Below are 24595 nucleotides of genomic sequence, written 5' to 3' on the forward strand. Positions count from 1 at the left end.
TAACATAATACGTAGTTCAGAGCGTGACCTGTATGGTAAAGCTGCTTTTCTAAAGGGTGAATGCCGTGAGCACTGATGTTTTCCTGGAAAATCAATTATTGAATCTTTTCGGCTGAGCATATTTTGATTACAGGAGCGACAACGAACAGCTAGATTTGTAGGTATTTGGTATGATGTTTTATATAGTTTGTATTTTAATTACTGTCAAATGCTTACAGAACAGGATAGACACTTCATTGGAAATAGAAATCAAATTAAAAGTAATAAAAATCAGTGGGATATCGTCTAAAAACATAACCATGTAATACTGATCATCTTCCAAGAAGCTGGACAAATCATTTCAGGAAGGTACAATACTAATTTACATTCAGTATCCATACTTTATAGCACATGCATTAACTTGAAGTGGACAAGATAGCCGAAACTGAGAATACCTACTTGAAACCTGCTAACTCTGAACTGAACGAGATAGTGAGTCAAATTAATTGAAATATTTTGGGCTTGTTTGTTTGTCTAGCTGTTTCTGCTCCCCGTTTTCTGGCCAAGCAATGTCTATTGAACCTTCTTTGCCAAACACAAAGCTGTTTCCCGTCCACAGTCCAGTCTGGAAGCCAGCAGACAGAGCTCTTTTTTTCCCCTAACTGTGTTGCTCACCAAAATGGCTCCTGGGAGTCCAAGCGAACTTCTCTTTGCAGTCTGAAAGGTCCCGCTCTACAGCTGGAGGAAGTCTCTTCCAGTTTGTGAACTCCAGGGTGAAATTAAAGGCATCGTCACTCACAGAGAAAATCCTGCATAATGAAAACTCCCATAAACATATTTTACATATCCCATAAAATATTTTACACAATAGCATAAATATAGTAATGAAAACAGCACTTAGAAAGCTATTTTCTAACAAATTCTTAACGATGTACATCCTAAACCCAGAAACAGGAAACCAATAAAGAGAAATTCAAAGTAATTTTAAATGCATGAGCTTTTACTAATGTAATTTTACATTAGTAAAATTTCTTCTTAAAATTTTCTTAAATTCTTAAAAGTAAATTAAAATCTTTAAAATTTTAAAAGTTAGATTGTAAGAGAAAAGTATCTTCTCTGAAATTTAAATGCCGCAGTAATAGGCACCATTCTGCCTGCACTAATTTCTTACTCCATTTCCACCTAAACTTTAACGAGGGGTCAAGGCAGCAGAGCATTATAAGCATTACCATCAGTTTGGGGGAAAAATGCACATATATTCAGCTACTTAAACAAAAAAACCCAACAAAACCAACGAAAACAAAACATGAATAACAAAACCAACAGAAGTCCCCTCAAATTTCACAAGTGTTCCAAACTCTCCTTCTACCAGAGATCACATTTATATGTATTCAGAAATCAATATGACTCGCATTTCAGATCTTTAGCATGTGTAGAGAACATTTAATGATAGCTTAACCAAAGGAAGGGTAGAAGGAGGTTTAAGTAACAGCGGGTAAACCAACTGTTTCAGCATTACAGGTGATGAGGAGCCATGCCACGTCACGGAACAGCTTCTTGGCTAGAGGTACACACCCTGGAATTTTCATCTGAGCGGAAATCTAAATGCTCTAAACACACAAAAATACTAGACTAAAAATTTTTAATACAATTCCTTTTCACACGAATTTAATTTTAAAATTAATGTCCTTTCTATTTTTTCTGAATTCATTTTTCATTTTTGACCGAACTTTCATACATTCACCAAAAACCATACAGGAGAGAGATCTCATTTCCTACGTTTCTTTAAGAGAATGGTGATTTTACTTTTCCCACCGGTACTTAAAATTATCAGTGCTCTAGACTGATCGGTTTATGACTGATTCTACAGTTGGTTTTGCACAAGGAGCCAGGGACAGTTAGTGAACCCTATGCGTAAGTGTCATTTGCTGTCTGCTATCCTCCTGTTACCTTCCAGAACGGAATAGGTAATATTGAAGTTAAACTTTGAAAAACATTAGTTTTATAGATTATGACGTGATAAGCTTTATTTTACAAAGTGGATAGTTAAACAAAGGAAGTAATTGCTCTAAAAGTATCTGTGGATTATTTTACAAAATATCAAAAAGCATCACATATGATATACATGGAGAGGGAGATTTGTTTACTCACTGAATTGCAATCTTTGGTGTGTTTACTTTTGCACTCACCAAGTCTTCTATGAATAAATATGATCTGCAGAAGCATGGATATACCATGCTTTATATACACTCCTCTCGTTACTGTTCAGAAAGCCTCGGACACTAATGATTAACAGAATCTCACCAAGTCATAAATGAATGCATTTAAACTACCGAAGATACCTTAACCGTGATATCTTAACAGTATCTGAAATACAAATCAATATTTAAGTAAAACTTAAAATCCTACTCCTTTCGTACAGTTAAGTAGCGCATGTAATGAGTTTATACATCTCACATTATATTTTACAGCTGAGACACATCGTAGTAAAGTCTGTGTCACCTTCACAGACAAGAAAAAGGCCCCCCAAAATACAAATACTTCATAATTTAAAATATAAGTTTAATTCTGTATGTCTAACTAAATACAAAATATAACCAAGCAGTTATTTGTATGTGGAAGAATTAAAAAAAAAAAAAAGACTGAAATTTTGGCCACATTATTTTGTTTAACACAACCTCTAATTGTATCCGTTTCCCCTCCTCCTAACCTTGGCCCAGCTTCACCTTACATTTGTTTCCCATCCCTCCTGACCTCTTTCTTGGTATTTGAAATAATTCTTACCATTACCATGTTATACATAGACATGCAATTTGCAACTAAATTTGGGGACTAATAAGAGATGTTTGACATAAAAATTGTGAAATGACACATTTCCCCAGGGTAGCAATAAAACAATCTCCGTTGGGGCTTTCTTCCTAAAAGAAATTTGTTTTACTAAATCCAGCCATTACCTGTGAATGATTTATTTCAGGCTTCCCCTAAGCCTCACCGTTCCTGATCACGGCAACTGATTATCAAGTGCTGTCCTCTGAAAGCACGCCTTCAATAACATCGGCAACATCTCCACAGAGTAGCATACAATATTTAAGTAAACAAGATAACATTATCTGCTTACCAGAATCTGTGCATTAGATTCACTGGGTTAAAGCCAGCCAAGAGCAGATAAGGCAGCCATTCCTTGTACTCCGCATGAACTTTAATTGTGTAACTTAAAAACTCCGATAATTGGTCCCCGGAAGGCAGTGAACAGCCCAGCTTCAAGAAGCGTTGAAATAAAGTAAACTTTTCATGTAACAGGCAATATCCCAAATTAATCCCAAGTAAGGTGATCCCGTATTTCAGGAAAATATCAATGAAATTAAAAAACCTATGAACAGCACACAAGGAACAGGACATCCTGTTAGTTTTTCCCCAGAAAGCATCTACCATTTCACTTCTTTCTTCTGAGAAAGCAAATTTCTTCTACCAAAGATCCCCCCAAAACAAAGAAGAATCCCACATGTGCATCCGACTGCAGTTCTTTCTGGACAGCATCAATTTAAAATGTAGAACTACTTCAGGAGACCCCAAGTCCTTACATTTAACACATTTGTTCTTTTTGTCCTGAAAAACCTAGCTTCCAGCCCTTCAGAGCAAGCCTTTGGATCACAAATAGGAACCACCCAAAGCCATCAGTTGCTAACACCTGTACCCCAGAGGTGTCACGCTGCTGATCCGCCGCCTGCTGCAAGCACAAAGCACCGCCGCCACTTGGTCAGGTTTCACCTTAAAAGCATGCCACACACCACCAACCAAAACATCAAACGATTGCACTTCAAACCTCTCAGGGGTTTCATTTACACCCAGCTGTGCTTGCAGGAAGCTCTGCAACACTTTGAACTATTGTAAACATTTTTAAATGTCGTTACTAAAACATTTTATCATTATCAATTATATTATGATAATACGACAATGAATGAGATTATGGCTCATAATTCGTGTTGCTTTTTAGTTAGCAATTGGATTGCACATTACTTCGTGGAGGTGGTTTTGAAGCGGTGATGTATGTTACCTGCCTCGTGTTCACTGCACGCCTCATGCACCATTTCTGGAGACAGGGGAAAGCCCATTCTGCCTCCCACCCTGACGCGTGATTCCACACGCGCCCTTTGGGGGCTGGATGAGCTCCTGCCTCAAGCAATTCAAAATCACCCCAGGCTGACCAGAGACACAAGAGGCTGCCACAGGCACAGTCACCGGGATGTACTTTCACTATTTAAAAAATAATTCTGTTCTTGATTTCCCTCTTTGTAGACTGATGGCATATATTTGATAAAGTTTTTGAAAATTTCCCTATGCCGACTGTAAGAACGTGAGATCCTAATAATAAATAGGATGCAACTAGTACGCACTTTACAAAAACATACATTCAAACATACTCAGCAAAGAATATCCCAACAAAGTTAATTCTTTCAACAGCTTTATCCAGGGGAAAAAAAAAAATACAGCACCTCAAGACCATCATTTGTAATTATAACAAGCTTTCTCATAAAAAATAATCCCTCAAATAGCCTCTACACATCACATCTGTGTACGAGCCTCAATTATTTATATGATTCAGGGCACCAAGGCACATCATCTAAATGTTGGTATTTTGGCTAAAAATGTTTGCAGGCGACAAAATTCTGGACTCTAAGAACTGTTAAAATATTGCGCATTTTTATTTTTCTTCCTTAAATAAAAGAAATCAGAGCAGGCCCCTTGTGGAAGACAAGAAGCAAGAATGAGAAACTGTAACCATGATTCCAAAATGTAAGCCAGCCCCAAAAGCTATGTTTTTGCATCTGCTGGATAAACTGCTTTTTAATGGAGGTGAACTAAGTTCACCACCACCAAAACCTCATTAACTTAAATGGCAGTGCATAAGCAATGAATTTTGATCCATATACATGAAATATGCTGTTAGAATCTGAGTTTTAAGACGACTTAAAAGCCTTTATTGAAGATATTTTCCTTCTTGCAGCACACTAGCCACCTTACATTACTTTGCGTTAATATTCCTGAGGAGTACCTGCAAAGGGTGAACTACCTAGAATTCTGGCAAAATATTAAATGATAGACAGCAATCAGCTGAAGAAAAAAAAAAGTTTTCAAATGTATTCTCTACCACATGAAACTTCTCTGCTGTTCTAAAGCATAAAGCAGTATCAGGCAACTGCTCTCAAGCCTCAATTAAAATGTAAAACACAATGCCATTGCAGCTCTATACAAAGCTCAGAACTGCCAAGAGATGACTGAGATTTGATTCTCTATTTTGATTTGATTTTATGTATTTAATTAGTTTGGGAGGAGCACAAGGTGAACTTGGGGACAGCAACATCTTCATCTCTTACAGTAACAGCCCACTCCTCCACAAATTAATTTCCCACGGAAAAAGGAAGAAGAAACTTCTGCACTAAAGGGGAAAAAAAGATCAACAATGAAGACATGAAGAGCACCTCATTGACATACAATATATATACTTAGTAAGACTTTTTATACCTTATTACTTTTCCTCCAAAATTATAGCCTTTGCATTATGGAGCATTGTTTTATTTCTTATTGAGTAACAGCGGGTGCACGTGACTGACCAGGCTTAAAAAGAAATGGGTCATGATCTAAAAGAATATATCATTCAGCTTCCCAGGCCTCCTTACAGCTATGGTATTGGTATGGTATTGGTATGGTATTGGTATGGTATGGTATGGTATGGTATGGTATGGTATGGTATGGTATGGTATGGTATGGTATGGTATGGTATGGTATGGTATGGTATGGTATGGTATGGTAAAGCTGGTTAACTCTGCCTGTCTTAGGCATGAGACTGGCATACATAAGAGAAAAGCACTGTTTTCCCATAACTCATCCTTAATGAAAAGGATCTGGCTACTCAAGAGTCTTTTTGATCCAATTACAGCATCAAGTCACATTTCCAGAAGACAGAGACATGTCGATAAGGCCTTCTGAAAGTATGAAACCTGCAATAATGTTCTACAACACACTTCTTCAAGAGCCAATCTTCCCCTTGGAGAATTCAGTGAGGCTCTTCAGCTTGTGCATGCAATCCAAACCCAGCACACTGTTTGGATGCGTCCAGTTTAACTCCAGCAGTTCAAGAATTGAGGAAGAAGGGCAGGAAAACCGCACATTTAAAAAAGGTTGAATAACTACTCATAATTATATTAGCCTTTTCAAAAATATAAGGGGTAAACTTACTCTTTTTGGAAGACCATACACATGGGTGATCTGCAGTCGAAGTTAAGGCACTCTTGAGCATCTGGACTGTAGCCTTCTTTGAGTAAGATTTCCAGACATTCTTTATTACCACCATATACTGCTGAATACACAGGGCTCACTTTGCCTTTGCCTTTATCACAAATCCGATCAGTAACTGCTATTAGCAACTCTAGTATCCTGCAAATATTTAAAAACACTATTTATTTTGTGATCTTATGCAGTAATTAATTTTAAATGTATGGTCATTTTTCATATGGTCACTACAACTTAAGAAGAAAATCCTACCTATTTTTCCACTACTGAGTTTGTATAAAGGAACAATCTTTATCATTTCATACATAGATCCATAACAAACATTGTGCTTTGGCATGGATGGGCAATAAATATTTTAATCCAAAATGGGGACAGATATGTCCTATTGTCCAATAATCCTTTATACAGCAATAAAGTACCAATGCACATTAAATCCAGTCTGGAAGTAAACTTAAAATGTGAGTTGCAAATAAAATGAATATTTCCTTCTGTTCAACAACACAAACTGAGATACTGAAACAGAAAAATCCTTCTGTTTCAGAGCTCACACCTCCCACCTGCATCCTTTCCAGCTAACAAGGACTAGCGACAAACACCAATTCCTTTGCTACTGGAACTTATTGGTGCTGCTCAGAGGTCGACAGTTACCTATTGTTGCAAAAGCTATGAAGGCAGTATTTGATTTGAAGACATTTCTAGTACTGACAACTTTGCTAGTCCATCTTTTGTTTCTGAGAAAATGAACAAAACCCAGCTTCCTCAGTATTTACTACTATCTGCTCTCCTCATCAGTTTGAGGAGAGGCATCAATTTGATGCACAAACTTTAACGACAGCTCAGCTGATGAGCTCCTTCTGCTCGGGGTTAAGATCAAGCATCTACTAATAATTTTGCAGTTAGTATCATCGTTAATATATTCGATTTTAAATGCTGTCACACATGTGCAAGCCATGGGGTTCCTGATGCTTCTCCACAATGGCCTGATACTCTGGGAACTTCCACTCTGGGTTTTCTGCTAAAAAAGTGATTTATTATCATTGGGATTGGGCAAAGGTAAAAATGCATTTCTGGAAATACTAAAGGAATTGTTTTATGGCTTCGATTTCTTGGCTGGTTCAGCTAACTCATTATTTGTACGTGATTACTTCTGCTACTTAATGGTCAGGGCTAAAATTCCAATTAAGAGCTGTTCAATTAATGTATAAAGCATATGCTATTGTTATTTATATTTTAAAACATGAAAGTAATATGGCTATTGAGCGAACTGGTATCTGGTTCAGCACTCTGGAAACCTCTCTGAACTCATTAGGATGTCGATCAGACCTAGATTAGATGCTCAATTCAAAGCGGTTGTTCACTTTACTGGGACTACTAACAGACATTTAAAATATTTAAACACTTAGAAATTCTAAACTACAAATCATCTTGAAAACTTGTTTTTCGTTCTTTTGGAGCTGAACATCCTCTTTGTCGATTAGGTTTTCATTACCAGAATCTTTTGCCTGAATGCCTTTTTAATCACCTACTTTTTATGGCCCATTTCAGCCGCTGCGTGAATAGGCAGCTGCCAGTTATCCTCGTTGCAGTAGAGATTTGGATCTGCCCCTTTCGATAACAGCAGTTCCACACACTCAGCATGGCCCTCCTGCGCCGCAATCAGCAGAGGAGTGGCTCTGTCCTTGGCTTGACAGTTTACCTCTGCACCTGGAAGAAAAAAAACAAAACACAAGCCAATACATCACCACCACACAAAATAAACAACAAAGTTAATTGGTAATTGGTTCTCACAGAGTGACTTCACAACACAACAAGTTTTTCACAGCAATAAAGAAACGTTTACTAGCTTGTTGCTAACTTTTGAAACAGTTAAGTGCTTTAACTCTGTTAAAGATCAGCACAACGTGAGATAAACATGCTGGAGGGAAGGTAATGAGCTAGGCAATCTTTTGATTGCAATTATTTTTTAAGATTCTCCCTCTCTTTGCTTAGTACTGTTTATTTGGTCAGGTCATGGCTTCCTAAGGCTTAACGGTTATGGCAATTAATGTTGTTTGTAAGGACACATGCACTTAGACGTATAAAACTTGTTCATTATGTGAATGAAACTGTCGGTGTCACTTCATGACCAGAGGGAGATATCCTCACTCAGCCTGAACAATATTCTATTACAAGAGCAATGTCATCAAAATTAGACCACTAACGTAGTATTATTGAGGGCTTCTAGAAGATTCTGATGAACCTTGATCTTTTCTCAGGTTTGATTTATTTCCTACCATCACTTGCTGAAAACTACATTAAATTACTGAAACAAGATTTAAGCAATTAAGATGATTTTGCATACCCATCTGCAACTAAAATTACATTAAAACTACTATAATTTGAAGTTATGAAGTGCAAAAGTAGAACTAAAATTGTATCTGGTGACAGGTTGATGCAAGTTTAAGAACAATGAAGCTAAATGAATGACTATTACCGCGGGATACAAGCAGTCTTAAACTCTCCAGCTTTCCATACTGAGCAGCAACAAACAAAGGTGTGATTCCAAAGTCATCCTTACATTCCTTGCTTGCCCCTTTCTCCATGAGTATTTTCATTATCTCAGTGCATCCCTGAAATAAATATTTTTATTCTTAACCAACAAAAAAGTGGGGAATTGAAGTAATCTATTTTTCCCACACACTCCGAACACAAATAAGAAAAAACACAATAAATTCAATATTCTAAAAATGTACCAAAAAATTAATGGTAGAAGCAAATAGACAAGTTTAATTTAATTTTTCACATTTGCTCATTTACACAATACATACAAATGGAAATTAAATTAGTTTATTAGAACCATTAAGCTAACATATTTCTATTCTGGAAACAGGTCCTACGTCTCACTGATGATGAGATACTACACAGAACTGTAAGAATCTTGTAAGAGACTCACTTCCCAAATACAACACATGAGCTTGTGAGTACATACAATACTTATAATACCTAAACAACTATTGCTTCCCAACATCAACATCTCATGTAGTTTCAGACACACTCTTCAGAGCACTGCAAGCCCTTCAGCATTTAGGCAACCTTATGACTGTCAGGATAGCTTAGGAAAAATTACGCAATGAAAAGGCAAATACATAAATTACCACTCAGAATACATGGAAATTATAGATACATAATACATGGAAATTACACGATACACTTACAGGTTACCTGAAAAGAAGCTTGGTGCAAAGAATTCCATCCAGACCAAGAATGAGGTCCTTTAACATCTGCTCCATGTTGGAGCAGAAACTTTACTATGTTTGCATGCTCATTCTCAACAGCTTCAAATAGAACAGTAAAAAAATAAAAAAGAAGAAAAAAAAAATTCTATTAACTAGATTTAAAGAACTCATTAAAAAACTCAAATGGTCTCACAGCTAATGTGAGACACAATAATCATAATTCTTTTAAACTTGCGTTATATACGCTTACTTGCCTTTCACATTTCCATCCCCCAAAACAGACTCAGACAATGGAAATTTATCTACAAAAATTTTAGTTAGACTTGTTAAAATTCCACCTACGCTGTGTTAACGCAGATAACAAAAGCAAGTTCCTCTCACCCCTCTCTCCTGTGGAATCCGGGGACAATCCTGCAGCAGGCACCTAACTGCATGACAGTTGCAACGGCCTCTTGAAGCTGTGAAGCCCAGTGGCTATCTCACAACAAACTCCCCCAAACTTAAACCTTTTTAAGAAGTTTAAAAGTGTTTTAAACACCTATATAAAGTGAATTTATAATGTGTACATTTAATTTATGCTAATGTATTAATTGGCAAAGCCTCCTTTAGCATCTTGATTCATCCTCAAGTTTTTGCCACCAACAATTCTACCAAGGCACATTTTCTGTGTAACTGTAAAAGCCTGATATGGCGATAAATGACCTGCAAATAGTTGCTACTGATTGAATGATTTGTAGAGTATTAGTGCAGGGCTTGGCCAAAGGAGTGCCTCTGCCTTGTAGTACTGAATGCCCAAGACAGAGCTGTGCCATAACCCCATTACATAGCCCGGACTAACCTCACCTGTTAAAATACCTCTTGGATACACAACCCCAGCACTGTTCCTTGGCCCTGTCTAATCTAGGTAAGCACTTACACATAGTGTTAATTATAATTATCCAGTGTGACTTAATGGTGATTTCCTCACAGGCGCTACCTGTTACCAATTGTTTTAAGCAAATAAACTATTTAGGTGCTTAAAAATAAAATGTGAATAGACTTGTAAACAAAGGTCATGTGGCAGGCATGATGTCTGCCTGGGTAAAGAGGCGAGTAAAACAATAAGCATATTTAATCAGATGATTTAGACTCTGAGGATTCACAATAGCAGAAGTTTCAGGCACTTAATTATGTCAAACATAAATCTTAGAAAAAATACAAAATAACGGACCTTAATTGCTAAACTAAGAATTGCAAAAAGAATAAAAGGTCTTCTCATGTAAGAAGTAGGGTGGAATTAAAAAAAAAAAAAAAAAAAGAAAGAGACCCCCTCATACAGATGTACTTATACCTCCTAGACCTTTTCTGTGCTAGAAAGATACAAAAGGCAATAAAAAAGAATATTTGGCTTTACAATTTTGTTTTAAAACACAGTCTGAAGCAGGTTTATCCATAAATAAGAAGTAATTTCTAGATGCGCTCTATCTTTGAGTCTAAAGCTCAAAGGCTCTTAGGCTACAAAAAATGAAACATGGTAGGTGGTGAATGAATTCTGGTGAGTTTAAACTTAGCGAGTAAGCTTTTCTCCACTTGTCAGTTGTTCTGAGATTTCAAGAAAGCTTGTGTAACCTAGGAACAGTGCAGTGGTTGCTTCAGTGGTAACTTCGTTGGGGTCAGCCCCAGCTTCCAGAAGAACACGAACACTTTCCAAAGACCCGTGGCGTGCCGAAAGGTGCAGCGCACACATCCCTTCAAACGTCTTTGAATTTATGTAGCCATCAGATGGAGCTATAAATAACGAAAAAAGGTATACTTGGTAATAAATTACAAGACAGCTATTTTCTTAAAATAATTAAGTTGTTTGAGATGAGCAGCCTACAGCATATCTACAAATGTGCCGTTAGACTCTTTCAAACAGCAGTGTCAGTTATTGTTGGCCCTACGCCTGCCTTAGGTAGAGAAAGTAAAGTAAAATCAATTGTCATTAACGGACTACAACACGCCAGTTTCTCTTGACCATAGCTAGGCAGTATCTACAAAACCACACAGAAATTTACAAAACAAGATTATGATAATAGAAATATATTTAATTTGTATGACAAGGTAATTTAGCAGAAAATCGCACTATTCCTTACCTGCACTAATTAGCAGCCTCAGACATTCACTAGAATTGTGAGCTGCTGCTTCGTGGATGGGCACCCACCCCCTGTTATCTGGAACATCAATGCTGTATCCCTGCTTAATTAGTTTCCTCAGCATTTTAACATTTCCTTCTCTGGCTGCAAGCCCCACGGCAGAGCATCGATCGGAATAGGCCTCCGTGAAATCCATCCTTACCCACAGCAAACTCTGCGGCGGGGGGGGGGGGAAGGAACAGAGGGAGGAAAAAAAAGGAAAAGAAAAAGAGAGATGCCTGTTAGTACAGAATATGCATATGGGGCTTTGGTTGGGGTTTTTTTTGCAGAGGTTTGGTTTGGTGTTTTTGGGGGAAGGGTGTTTGTTTGGGGTGTGTGTGTAACAGCTCCCCTGCTGCTACCCAGCGGGCAGGGCACCTCTCCTCCCGCCCCAGCTGACACAGCCCCAAAGGCGAACGAACCTGTGCGCGTAACACACAGACACGACACCCCTCTGCCCCCTCCAGAAAGCCCCCGAGGCCGGCGACGCCTCGCAGGCAGGAGCCGCCGGAGCCCGCCGGCTTTTCCCCGCCGCCGGCCGCGGGGCCGCCCCGCTGGCAGTGCGCAGGCCCGCGGCGGCCGGGCCGTCAGGCGGCCGGTCAGCCATGTGGGTGTTCGGCTACGGCTCCCTCATCTGGAAGGTGGATTTCCCCTACGAGGAGAAGATGGTAGGGCGCATCCTGGGCTACAGCCGCCGCTTCTGGCAGGGCAGCACCGACCACCGCGGCGTGCCGGGCAAGGTGAGGCGAGGGGAGGCGAGGCGGGGCGGGGCGCGCCCCGGGCCTGGCGGGGAAGGCGGGCGGGACCGGCCCGGCAGCGCGGCCCCTCACCGTGGCGGCGGGGCGAGCTGCGGCCTCCAGCCCCGCTCTTACAGACATTAATCTGAGTAACGAGGGGAAAACACCTCCGTGCGGGTGCCAGGCTTTGAAGAGAAAGAACTTGCTTAACAGTAAGTGAAGGCCGGAAGCGTTGATCCGAGTAACGACCTCACTGGTCTTCAGCTTTTTTTTTTTTTTTACTTTCAAATGAAAACTCACGGACTAAGATATATTTACTGTTTGGAAAAAGGGAAAAAAACCCCACAAATAAACAAAGAAAAGCCACCACCAAGAAAAAGAAACTAAAATTCCAGAAGTGAGCACTCTCAATTTCATGCCAACATACATATATTTTTTAAGCCACAGCAGCAAGAGCCTTACTCTGCTTTGGAAGCCTGTACCACCCTCCCCACAGGAGAGCTATCACCCTTATGTGATTCTAAATAGCTCAACAAACGTTAAAGAAACCATAGGTTACAGAAGTACGCAGCGAGTTAGAATAATTATTTTGATGTGGCAGGACGGTCACTGGGTTGCAGATGCTGCTCATGATTTAGTCACTATCAGAAACACAAACTGATCATAAATATATAGAAACCGATACTTGCATACAGCTCTATAACAATTTACCTACTTTGCATGCTGGTTTTGTATCAGGAAAGTGTATTCTGATGCTCCCTAAGGCAGTCATCTGACCTGCACCCTAGAAACTCCACTCAAACTGAAACATGGCTTTAAAAGAGCTCCCCCGGAAAAAGCATAAGAGTTCTTTTAAAAAAATAAAACACAGCATGCTCCATGTACCATGGAAGAAATTTTCATCTAGTTCTAAATAGCACTAGTTAGAAACTCAAACACCGTAAAATAACTTACACCGTACTTAAAGGTAATACACCCCACCCTTGCATCTACTTTTCTGCATTTCAGGCACTAGCACGAATTGAGCATTTAGGATTTAAAAAGAAAAAAACGGTTTACTGCAAAAAAAAAAAAAAAATTACGTGCAAATGGTCTTGGTCTCGAGTTTTCAGGCTGGTTTTCAGGTTGGAGCAGTGCTGTGCAAATGCAGCTGTCCCGCTTCTGAGCCCCAAAACCCTTTGCCAGGTATCTCTTAAGGTCGAGTGGAAAACCTGGCTTTGTAACCTGGCTTACGTGCTGCCACAATTCCTGTCTCCAAACCTACCCGGCTGGAGAGGTGCAGCACGCCCAGCAGCTGGCTGGGTTAGGTCTGCAGACTGGACAGCTATTGCTTCCTTTCTCAATGAGAACACTCATTCTCATCTATCAGTCATCCCTTTGTCAAAGATTATGTTTATGCGAGCATCGGGAAATTTCTATTCTTCTCTTGAATTTGGATGAATTGAAAAGCATGTGCAAAAGTTGTTAGGGTGGGGCATAAAAGAGTGTGATCCCATCAGCCTCCCCTACTTCGGAAATCAAGCTTTTTAAAAAAAAAAAAAAAAAATTAAAAACCTCTAATCAGTCAACAGAGAAGGTCTTGCTCTTGGGGCTTCAGAAAGGAATAAAGCCCACACCAACCAGTTTTTCCTCCTCTTTGCAAGTATTCTTGGTGACCTCATTGCATTATCTTCTGCTGGGCTAGACTGAAATTCAGAGGAATACTCAGGGTGACTGTCTTTGTGCAGATATTGGAAATATTGCAAAATGGCCATGCTAGGTTACTACCCACATATACTTGGTTCCAAGAAGCTTAGGCATTTGTATTTCTGCCCCAGTCAAGATCATACCCAGAACCATCATCTGCAGGCATACAACGCCTTAAAACACCACCAACACCACCCTCCCCTCCCAACCTCATGCTTCGTTCTATTTCTGACTGAGGGCACAGGTTATTATTTATGTGAACTGGTTAATGCATTTTATATAAAACACTTAGCATTAACAAAATACACCTTTTCTCAGCATCAACAAGTTAATGCCTTTCTGTATTCCTGCAGACCATGAGTTGTTACTCCTCCTTGCAGCGCAAAAGGGCTCCCTCAGCATACGCTGAGAAAACACACAGCTGGGACCTCCCATTTCACCAGGCCAAACGCTCTCTGCTATAAAATCTTTACAGTCCTTGACAGAGATTAATTACATCTCCTGTGGGTGAGCTAGAAGTGAAACTGGTCCTTCAGCACCGACACATTTTAAAAAGCAGCAATGAAATAGTAGCCAACAAGTTTAAAAAAACCTCTCCTGAAAACACTCTTTGCTCCAACATTCCATGGTCAGTGCAACAAAAGCACACAGAGCAGAGTACAATGGCTGCAAGCTGTTAGTGCAAAACTCGGTTGACCTTGTAATTGTACTTTGAACTGCTCAACTTTTACCTTAGTAAGACAGTTAACTAGTTAAAAAGTTATATTTAATCACAGGGCCATAGTTTATATTGGAAAAAGTTTTGTTAGAACAGATTAAGAATGCAAAAAAAAAAGGAATAAACATTTCTTGAAAAGCATACAGCGTATTAGCTGCATTTAAAAATAAGATTTTTCAGAGGATTATTCTGAATAGTACATTAAAGCAGCTTGAAGTTTACCAGGCAATAACAGTGTTCCCTGAAAAAAGTGCTATTGGCTTAGAAATATCTGAATAAGTAACAAAAATGTTTTCATAAATGGCAAATTCAAATTTCTTAGTGCAAGCTTCAGAAAAAATGGCATCAGAAATGCAAACCTGCATGATTCGCATAAACCTTCTCAAACATTGAAAGCCTGGGGGTTTGTTTTGCACAGAACTGCACGGAAGTGTAAGCGCATTCAAGGGTTGAAGCCACTATTGTCACAAGATGGCTTGAACCAAACTAATAGCTTGCTGCTGCCAAAACAGTGAAGTCTGGCTTCCTCTCCTTACAATCCCCCTCCCTCCCAGCTTCAGACCACTCGCTTTAGCTGGGGAAGCTTGATGCCATGGTTAGTCTACCTCCAGCTGTCTGCTGCCACTGTACAAACAGTTGCCAAACAGAAAACTTGGAGTTTCTGCATGCACAGAATTATTGGATCAGCTCAAAGTTGAATCGTTTTAAGATAATGAAGGGCTTTATGGTGAAACGGATAAAAAAAGGAGGTTGGACTAAAGGATCTCCAGAGGTGCCCTCCCTCTTCTATGATTCCCTGATTTACCCTGGCAGTTTCTTCCCATTTGATGGCTACAGGGGAAAGGATGGACGGGTAGACTTCTGTTATGCCTTAATGAGCCACAGGAAAGGGAAGTAGAAAAGGCTATGCTTTGTTTAAACAAACTTGTGCTTTTAAGGAAACCATTTAAAATTATTACCTTCCTACTAATTAGCAAACTTACACCTCCCTGTCTGAAAAAATTTAAGAGGTAATCAAGCTAAAATTATTTCTAAGGTCAGATTTCCTTTTAGCCCATCGTACTTTTATATCCAGATGCAAAATGTATTGATTATCAGTAAATATTTAGTAATTTTGGTAGCTGAGCAGTTTGTGGCACCACTGAAAACAATCTAACAGCGGAAGATCTTATTTTAGTTTACCCCAGTATTTCATAGCACGCATCAACTGAGGAACTTTATCTCCATGCAGATGGACAAAGCCCCTGTGCCAGGAGAATGCTCATAGTCTCTAGCACAGGCTCTGTGCCATGCTAATGCTATTTTCCTCTTTTTACTGAACCCAAGTTGGTAAAGCCTGTAAGAATCTCCTGCCACATGCACTCTTAAGACAGGAGTACATTTGGGAGTATTGTACATCTAGTGTACAGTACGATTGAGGGCCTGAAGTGAAATACAACACTAAGAGCTAAAACAAGGTGTATTTAATTTTCCACAACGGCTTCCCTTCTGATTCAGAGAGGTCATGGCCCTTAGTGCTGCAGATGCCGTAGAAAATGCCCGTGCAGCTGCAGACCATGCTGCTACTCCAGCATGATCCAATGCACGGTTGCCTTTGTCAGCCTTTATGGCAGTATGCTGCACGTAACTGACACAGATCCCTCGAAGACATCCGATTTTTTAGGAGTTCATTCAGGTTTACTCTTGCCAGTACTCCCTGGACATGACAAAAATGGTTTTGGTTTATATTATGTAGCTAGTCATTTATAGATGTGTTATTTTCTTTTCTTAGCTAGCAGAGGTAATACCCATGGTTCCTTAACGGTGTTTGTTTTTAGGTAGTTCCATGCAAGACAAGGACTCTGCAAACCAATACAATAAATACCCTGTCCTTCCCTACGCAAACAAACTACTCTGAAGATTAAGTACTCTTCAGTGCTTTACTTTTATTTAATATTATGCTTCAGATACAGACATTCTTGATAATAAAGAGAAAGTTGTTTTCCACCACAGAATGACTCTTTAATCCGTAACTTACAAAATCTTAGTATCCAGTACTAAGTACACAAGTCAGGGAAGTATTAATGGCTATGGATAAAACTCCCCAAAAGGAACACTTAAATTATCTTGATTAACCATGGTAACAGACCTGTTTCCTCTAAGTACTCAAAGGGTAATCATTTAGTATTAGTTTAGTTTTGTTACCTTACTGTATCAATCAGATCAGGAATAGATGGCTGATGCTGGGACAGAACTGGCATAAAAATGAGAAAAACACAGCAATTCAGAGCTTATAAATAGCCTTGATAAGATTCTAAAAGATCTGACACGAAATAATATCTACACTTGCTGGTATCTATGAAACGCTCTGCAAAAACTAGATTTCTTATTTAGCTTGCTGCCAAAGAATGCGTGGGTTGCCAGTGGCTCGGTGCAGGAGAAAACCCTACACTGTTCCTGTGTGAGAGAGACAAATAGAAGTACAAACTTATCAAAGAGAAAAGCGTGGACATGTCAATGAAGCTATTAGTGACGAGTCATAAAAAGACTGAAATGTAGTAGCCCAAGATTGAAAATCAGCTAAGACTAAATGAAAGGCATGCATCTAAGTATATCAAGTTCAGATTATCTTTGCAACTCCTAGGAGAATTAATTTCTATCCTACACTGGAATTGAATTAATGCTAGTACCTCTGCTTCCCTTAACTCTAATTAGACACTTGTACACTAATTTAATGCCAAAATTAGCACTTTTAAACTACAGATGTAGCTCTCCATAAGGTTTTATATTCCAAAATTTTATTCTTCAGGTTACACAACAAATGTTAACAATTTTCTTTTCAGTATTTACAAACTGGCCTCTTTACTCTTCCTGCAAGAAGAAACTTAATGGAAAAATAAACCATTACCAAGGTACCCTCCCTCGGCCCAGCAAGGAAGAATGAGCTGGGAGAGGGAAAAGAAGGGGATAATAGTCTTATGCACAATAAACTTATTTTTCAACATCGAATAACATGGTGCTTACTAGATTTCTTTGCAATATGTTTTCAAAAACATCTAATTAGCTAGGAGCTTTTAAACCTAGGAGTTGTCATGTGTCATAGTGTGCAATTAACATTATCTAAAATCCATCTGTGCAAACCAAGCCAGAAGTGGTAATATCTCATCTAGTTCTACACAAGGTAGATTTCTGTGTTACATAATTGTCCATGCCTGCATATAAACCTTTTGAATACAAGTGAGAAGGTTCACCTCATTGTCACTTTGGAGATAAAAAAAAAAAAAAAAAAAAAAGCAGCATAGTATCGTGGAGAAGCAACATGACTGAGGAAGGTGACCTGATGATAGTTTTGCATTAATGAATTACCACCATTTTCCATGAGTATAATTGAGTCTGGACAGCACATACAAAGCAAGGACATTCGAAACCTCACCATTTATGACTGCCATTAATTTAACTTCTATGTTGCAGATGCTTTCCACTCAGAATTTAACATTTTGTTCATCGCAGTTTACCTAATACAGATCAAAAGCTATTCTCAAAAAATATTTATACTGGATTTCAAAGAAACAGAGGTTATTGAGATTATCCTGGATTAGTTCTCTGACCCTTTCCTTTAATTGGTTTTTTTCTTATTTTGTTTTGGTTTTGCTCATGATTTTGATTAAAAGCCTCTAATTGAACTATGATTTTTTTTTTTTTTTTTTAATTTTAGCCTGGAAGAGTTGTGACTCTGATTGAAGATGCTGAGGTATAGTACTCCTCTTCTGTCTCTGTAGTGTACAGAATATCCTGTTGCATTCCCTACCTGTGTAGTAAGTCTCTATTGATTTTTGCTTCTCTACAAGCAAATAACTGAGTTATCTTTAGTGCAATTAACAGTTCTCTCAAAATTTCTTAGAGTTACACCAGTGATACCTATTGTTTCAAACCAATCAATCAATCTAAACTAAGAAACTGGGAGTAGCTTTGGTCTGCTATTAACAGAGGTATATGTAAAAGTATTTTCTGGAATAGTCACTTCAGCTATCCTGTTACAAGATGCAGAATTTTACTTTCAGCATACATATAGTGCTGATGATGCCCCAGTAGTAGACCCCAGATGTTGTGTCAGTACAGTAATGTTGCCCTCCCAAAATAAAAACTGAAACAAATCAAGATCATATCACAGTGATAAAAAAGGAGATACCCTTGCTTTATTTTTTGCTACACCGATAAAATGTTTACGGAATTAAGTGCCACAACTGTGCTTTTGATTTCTATGTAATATTGTGAAATTTGCTCCTGTTTAGAGAAAAGGCCATTGGCCAGAGTCTACCGTTCTTGCTTATCTTTTGACTTCTTCCCTAGATATCACTTAAGACAGTGCAAGGGGGGGAGTGCCTGGGCTGGGGAGGGAGGGGGGATGAAACCAGGCCTAAGGCTTACAGTCATGTAAGCTTTAGGAAAAATCAAGATTTTTCTGCTTTGAAAAGTCCCTAGACTTATATTTCACCTGTTTCAAGTTCTGATCGATAGTGAAGAAGCTAATCGTTACAATGACCTGCAATTGTTTTTAGGGCTCTGACCCACCAGGGAGCTCTTGTTTGGACTGTTCACCAGCTAGGACAGAAGCATTTGAGTCAGGCTGGGAAAGCGCAGGGGAGGCTATTGCAGGGTACACCTTGGATGCGATCACTTTCCCACTCCTGCTGATCCTCCAGGCGCCCCACATCCAGCACTGCTACTCTATTCCGGCACCTTGCTGGGGATGGCTGCAATGGTCATGTCTGTCCAGCTTCACACTGCGCCAGGAGAGGGAATCTCTGCAAGTACTATTGCCTCTGGAAGCAGGAGGGAAAGAAGGATGGCATGAAAGCAGAGGGAGAGCAAGGCCACATGACACCAGGCAGTAAGACAGGAAGAATGGATATTTTGGTAGTAGTTAGTTTTTATTTACAGTTGCTTCTCTAGACAGTTATGATGTTGCTGTCTTACTGATCTATTTCCCTGAAATAGCAGCCACAAAGAGAGGTGAGTTTAGTGGTAACATCAAGTGTTTTTTGCAGTTAGCAGAACAAGCAAAATGCAATGCACTACCTCTCACTGTGATTTTCTGTACCTTTCTAGTAAGGTTTCTTTCACGTTACTGTACTGCTGGGTACATTATGTTACATAGGCAAAGAACACCTATGTTTGTTGTCACCCAGTTTGTATTCTTAAGCAAACTTCTTGGTTACCATAGAAACGTTTTTCCCCCTTAGCAAACCAGTTTTGTTTGGTTGGGTTTTTCTCCCTTTTCTCCAGTATCTAGTGTGACCAGATAATCACAGTTTACATATAATCATCAAATGGTGTGAACAGGTCATTTGCTTTAATTTCTGTTACTCATTCTGCAGTTTAAAAAGGTAACCTTATTTTGAAGGTATCTTAGCAGACTACAGCAATTATTTCCCTGTTCGCAGGCACTAAATACCTTGGTGACAACAGCAGTGGTATACTTTAACTGGCAATGCCAGCTGTCATCTCCGTGTGTCCTTTTTCACAAGTGATACACATAGTGCAGCTTGGAAACATCTAGTATAGAGAGTTATTTTAACTTGGTGCATCTGAGTTTCTTTGCCAGGTAAGAGGAAACCACACAGAAAAAGAACATCATGCTCCTTGTCAGATTTCTGGATTATAATTTTCCATCATCTGAAACAGAAATTCCCTATACTGAAAACTAAATGAATTCACTAGCAGTACTATCTGCTTTAAATCCTTATCCCCCACACACCCATATATATTTTCCTATCAACACCAAAGTAGGTCTGAATGGCAGATTTAACTCACATGAGTAATATGCACAGAAGAGGCTGTTTCCAAAACTAACATGTTTCCTGCAGACAGCTGGAGTGAACCAGCATCCCAGATGGCTGAGGGAAAGCAAGTAACCCATTTTTGTACTCAATAGTGTTGTTCTGGCCACAGCACATCAAATGCTGTAACCACCTACAAAGGATGCAACAGAAAATGGCTCCTCATTTCTTTAATAAAATGCCTTTGACTAGCATATAGTCTGACCACAAAATTAAACGCTCATGAATTAACACCACCACCCCAGCATTGTCTGATATCGTGACTACAAGCTAAGATCCAGATTTAGGGGGAAAAAAACCCAAAACATTAATTGCTTTGTTATCATAATTGTAGCACTGATATGTATACCTACTTAGCTGCAGAAAGATCTACATTTGATGTTGCCAGCAGACAAAACACTACCATTTATTTTAAAACAGCACTCCCAAGAAATAATATGTAGCCCTTAGTGGATAACAGACCATCATGATTTTTCTAGGGTACTTCAAAACAAAACCCCATGCAAATCAATCCCTACACAGATCTCACTGATTTGTTTATCTTGGTAAGGGAGTATAACTAATTCACACCACAGTTAAATACTTGTTCAGAGATGTTATCTGAAGAGAATGAAGAAATATTCAGGTTCTCAAAGATGGCAAGGAAATTTATCCTAACAGTATTTGCTGAGGTGCCGGATATGCCCCATTTATTTGTGCAAAATGAAGATTTCTCTCTCAGCTTTTTCTTTTCTGATTCAGTGTCAGTACGGTAACGTTACAACACTCATCCCTCCCAGTACATGTAACAGATGCAAGGTGACACTTGGGGCCTTAAAAATGAAACTGCAACTAAACAGAGAAAGGAACTTATCAAAATTACATTGAATTGGGCACTATTTACAAGTTTAATTTTCACATACAAATTTTGTGAGGTCAAGAAGATACTTTGTATCCTTTTTGCAAGCTCCTTAGAAGGCCAGGCCAAAGCTATTTACTACTTCAAATTTAATTGTAACAAGAAATTGTTTAGTAAGAAAGGCCTAAGCATTAGCAAGAAAGTGGGTGATCAGTCTGCATGATTACCATTTTGACTGAAGATCTCCTAAATAAAACAGCCCTTTCTTTTCATTTGGGACTCCTTCTACAAACAGTGCGAGAAATAGCTATAAAAAGACTGAAAATGGAAGAATATATATTTAAGAGTATTTTACCTAAATACAATTGAAATACCTTAATTTGTGAGTATCTTTATGAGCACTGCTTGGAATTTCTTATGTCCTTCAACAGGGGTGCGTATGGGGTGTTGCTTACAGACTGCCAGCTGGACAAGAATGTGAAGTAAAGGCATACCTGGACTTCAGAGAGAAAGGAGGCTACAGGACTACAACTGTCATTTTCTATCCAAAAGACTCGTCAGTAAAACCGTTTGATGTATTGTTATACATTGGAACTTGTGACAACCCTAACTACCTTGGTCCAGCACCTCTAGAAGAAATTGCTGAACAGATTTTTAATGCAGTTGGTCCTAGTGGAAGAAACACAGAATACCTGTTTGAACTTGCTAATTCTATCAGAAATCTTGTACCAGAAGACGTAGATGAGCATCTCTTCTCCTTAGAGAAACTAGTAAAGGAACTCTTGGAAAAGCATCAAAACCTAAACTGTCTATAAAATAACTTCTTATTTTTAACGGTCTTGCTTCAGAGGAATGGTTTCATTGCACAATGGGTGCATGAAACACGACTTGGAGGCATGTTTCTCTGTGCTATGCTATTTTATTTATTTTAATATTGCAACCAGAATAGCAGTTGGCCATTAAAACATACTGTTACAAAAATCATTCTTTCAGGAGTCTATAGAAAGGAGAGCAGAGGAAGTGTTTTAGGTTTGGATTTGGTGTATTGGGTTTTTATCCAAAGACTACACCTTTATGAAAATCGCAAGAGAACCACTGAAACTCCTCTTTGTTTGAAGATTTTTTTTAAATTATTTTCAGGTGTAAAATAAATCTTTAGAATATTTTTACGATCAAAATCTGCATTCAGATAGATACAAGTCCCATTGATTTAAGTGAAAGTTCTTTCTGATTCAAGCCCACAGGCACAGAGCTCAGCGCAGCTACAGAGATAAACGTTAAGTAGCTGTTGTAAATTGTATAGCAAATGTCCTACTGCGCATTTACATCATCAGCGTTCAACTTCAATGAAGTTAAGTTATTCCACTGAATTAGTCATCTTGCCCTTTATCTATTAGCTTGTCCTTAAACACAGAAGATAAAATGTTTCATTGCCAAGGAAATAATTATTTCCCTTGGCTCATTATGTGAAGCCCCTGAAAACCAAAGCACAGGGTACTTTGACACAAACAAGTCATAACATATGAGTGCCTCATTTTATATTTTAAGATTAATATAAAGAATAAAGCCAAAATGTTAAAATTAACTGAGTATGAGACTTGGTGACACAATGCAGCAAGAATGTTCAGAAGCCTTCATCTTTGTTATTTGCCTTTAGATGTTGTTGTAACGTCATCTCTTAAAAAATTCACAAATCCCTAAGGATAGATTTTAAGCCAGTAATTTTCAACCACTGTTTTAGGAATTCATGGAAAAAAAAGGTAATTAAGAAAGAAACCCTATTTTCAGTAAACTTACGTGTGTTGTATGGACATCCAAATAGAGTTCGAAAGCCACCAGTTTAGGCTAGCGGGCTTACTTACTTTCTATCCCAACAAGAATTTGTCTGTCTTCTCAAAAACTTGAGTTATTTTTGTTAACTTTTAACAAAGTATATTTTTGTATGTTAATATAGGAATGCTCCTATTTCAAACAGCATGTAACATCACATTTTCTCATAGAGAGAATGTAGAAGCGTTTAGTAGTAGCTTGGAAGCCTATATTTTGCTTCAGTAATTGCAAAAATTGTGTTTCTACTATATAGGTTGTCCCTTTCTCTTCTTTACATTTTCCCATTTTATATCTGTAATTGCTTGAAAATATAAGGGTTATCAAAATAACAAGCTGCTATTATTTTACTTGGCTACCTACACAAGCCAACAAGAACATAAATGAATGTCAATAGGAAACATTTGAGAAAGGCAGCTAGATGAGTAGAAAATAGGATATTAAAATTCAAACCTAAATTCAAGATAATTAGACCACCTAAATTATTTAACTAAGAAAACTGTATTTTTTACATACCAGATTATAGTTTTAGTGTGCTTCTGGCATCTCTCAAGCATTGATTTATTGAAGAATGAAAAAAAAGTGTATTAGTTTTTAGAAGCTACTGTTTATCATTAATAGTTGAAGACCACTATTTTAAGAGTACATGATGGGGTATCACTTGATGCAGTACTCTAAACTCCAGAAGAAAATCCTCTGATCATATTAGAAAAATAATCATATGTATCGAGGCCCCATTTTTCCACTAGTGCATGTGAGTTACTTGCAAACTGATGGAATGTCCTTCAAAGGTCTTGGTTCTCCACTACACTATGCTGCTTTGAGATTGACATAACTGGGCAAAAGAGCAACCCCAACTAACTCACCTGTACAGCAGGAGAGGAGCATGATCAGAACTTCAGATGTCTGTGTGTAATGACACTCATTAAGATGTCCAAAGCTGGAGCTGAGTGACTTCACACACCAAACACGGACAGTGATAACCATCACCCAAATCAACATTAATGAACGTGCTCCATTATACATGCATTTATTCACCTTGACTTAAAGAGTAAATCTTAAGTGTCACTGGATACTTAACTGTTACTAAAAGTGTTATATATGATTTATTTCAAGAATATTTAAGTGTTGAAAAGAACAGCACCCTCAAAAAAAAAAAAAAAACAACTAACAACAGCACTTCCTCTCTTGTGCTCACTTCAGATTTAAGCAAGCTGGAGTAAAGTTAAAACACGTACAGTGGCACGTCCACTCTATACATTTGTAAAAATCCTTTCCTCAAAGACTTATCCTTGTTCCTTAAAACAGGGCAGGGGATGCTTACGCTAACTA

General features: G+C 38.5%; 2 protein-coding genes across 2 annotated transcripts in view; one reads left to right on the forward strand and one right to left on the reverse strand.

Annotated features, from left to right (window-relative positions):
- ASB3 (ankyrin repeat and SOCS box containing 3) overlaps positions 1–24595 on the reverse strand; it is a 29823-nt gene that overhangs the window by 1579 nt on the left and 3649 nt on the right. Inside the window, exons 2-9 of the mRNA XM_074144297.1 lie at positions 11600–11813; positions 11094–11252; positions 9472–9584; positions 8744–8879; positions 7797–7974; positions 6217–6414; positions 3098–3349; positions 655–788 (exon numbers count right to left, since the gene is read on the reverse strand). Of these exons, the coding sequence (XP_074000398.1) occupies positions 655–788; positions 3098–3349; positions 6217–6414; positions 7797–7974; positions 8744–8879; positions 9472–9584; positions 11094–11252; positions 11600–11795 (1366 nt within the window). The 5' untranslated portion in view covers positions 11796–11813. The remainder of the gene's footprint in view (positions 1–654; positions 789–3097; positions 3350–6216; positions 6415–7796; positions 7975–8743; positions 8880–9471; positions 9585–11093; positions 11253–11599; positions 11814–24595) is intronic.
- On the forward strand, positions 12217–24411 carry CHAC2 (ChaC glutathione specific gamma-glutamylcyclotransferase 2). The gene is made up of 3 exons (XM_074168810.1): positions 12217–12378; positions 18474–18509; positions 21868–24411. Exons 1-3 carry the CDS (start codon positions 12244–12246, stop codon positions 22249–22251), a joined length of 555 nt encoding a protein of 184 aa, XP_074024911.1. The 5' UTR covers positions 12217–12243; the 3' UTR covers positions 22252–24411.

Source organism: Numenius arquata, chromosome 2 (assembly GCF_964106895.1).
Source record: "Numenius arquata chromosome 2, bNumArq3.hap1.1, whole genome shotgun sequence".
Taxonomy (NCBI): Eukaryota; Metazoa; Chordata; class Aves; order Charadriiformes; family Scolopacidae; genus Numenius; species Numenius arquata.

Coding starts and splice junctions, on each gene's coding strand:
- CHAC2 (XM_074168810.1), top strand. CDS start 12,244: ATGTGGGTGTTCGGCTACGGCTCCCTCATCTGGAAGGTGGATTTCCCC. Junction 12,379..18,473: donor ACCGCGGCGTGCCGGGCAAG/GTGAGGCGAGGG, acceptor TTTTAATTTTAG/CCTGGAAGAGTTGTGACTCT. Junction 18,510..21,867: donor CTCTGATTGAAGATGCTGAG/GTATAGTACTCC, acceptor GTCCTTCAACAG/GGGTGCGTATGGGGTGTTGC.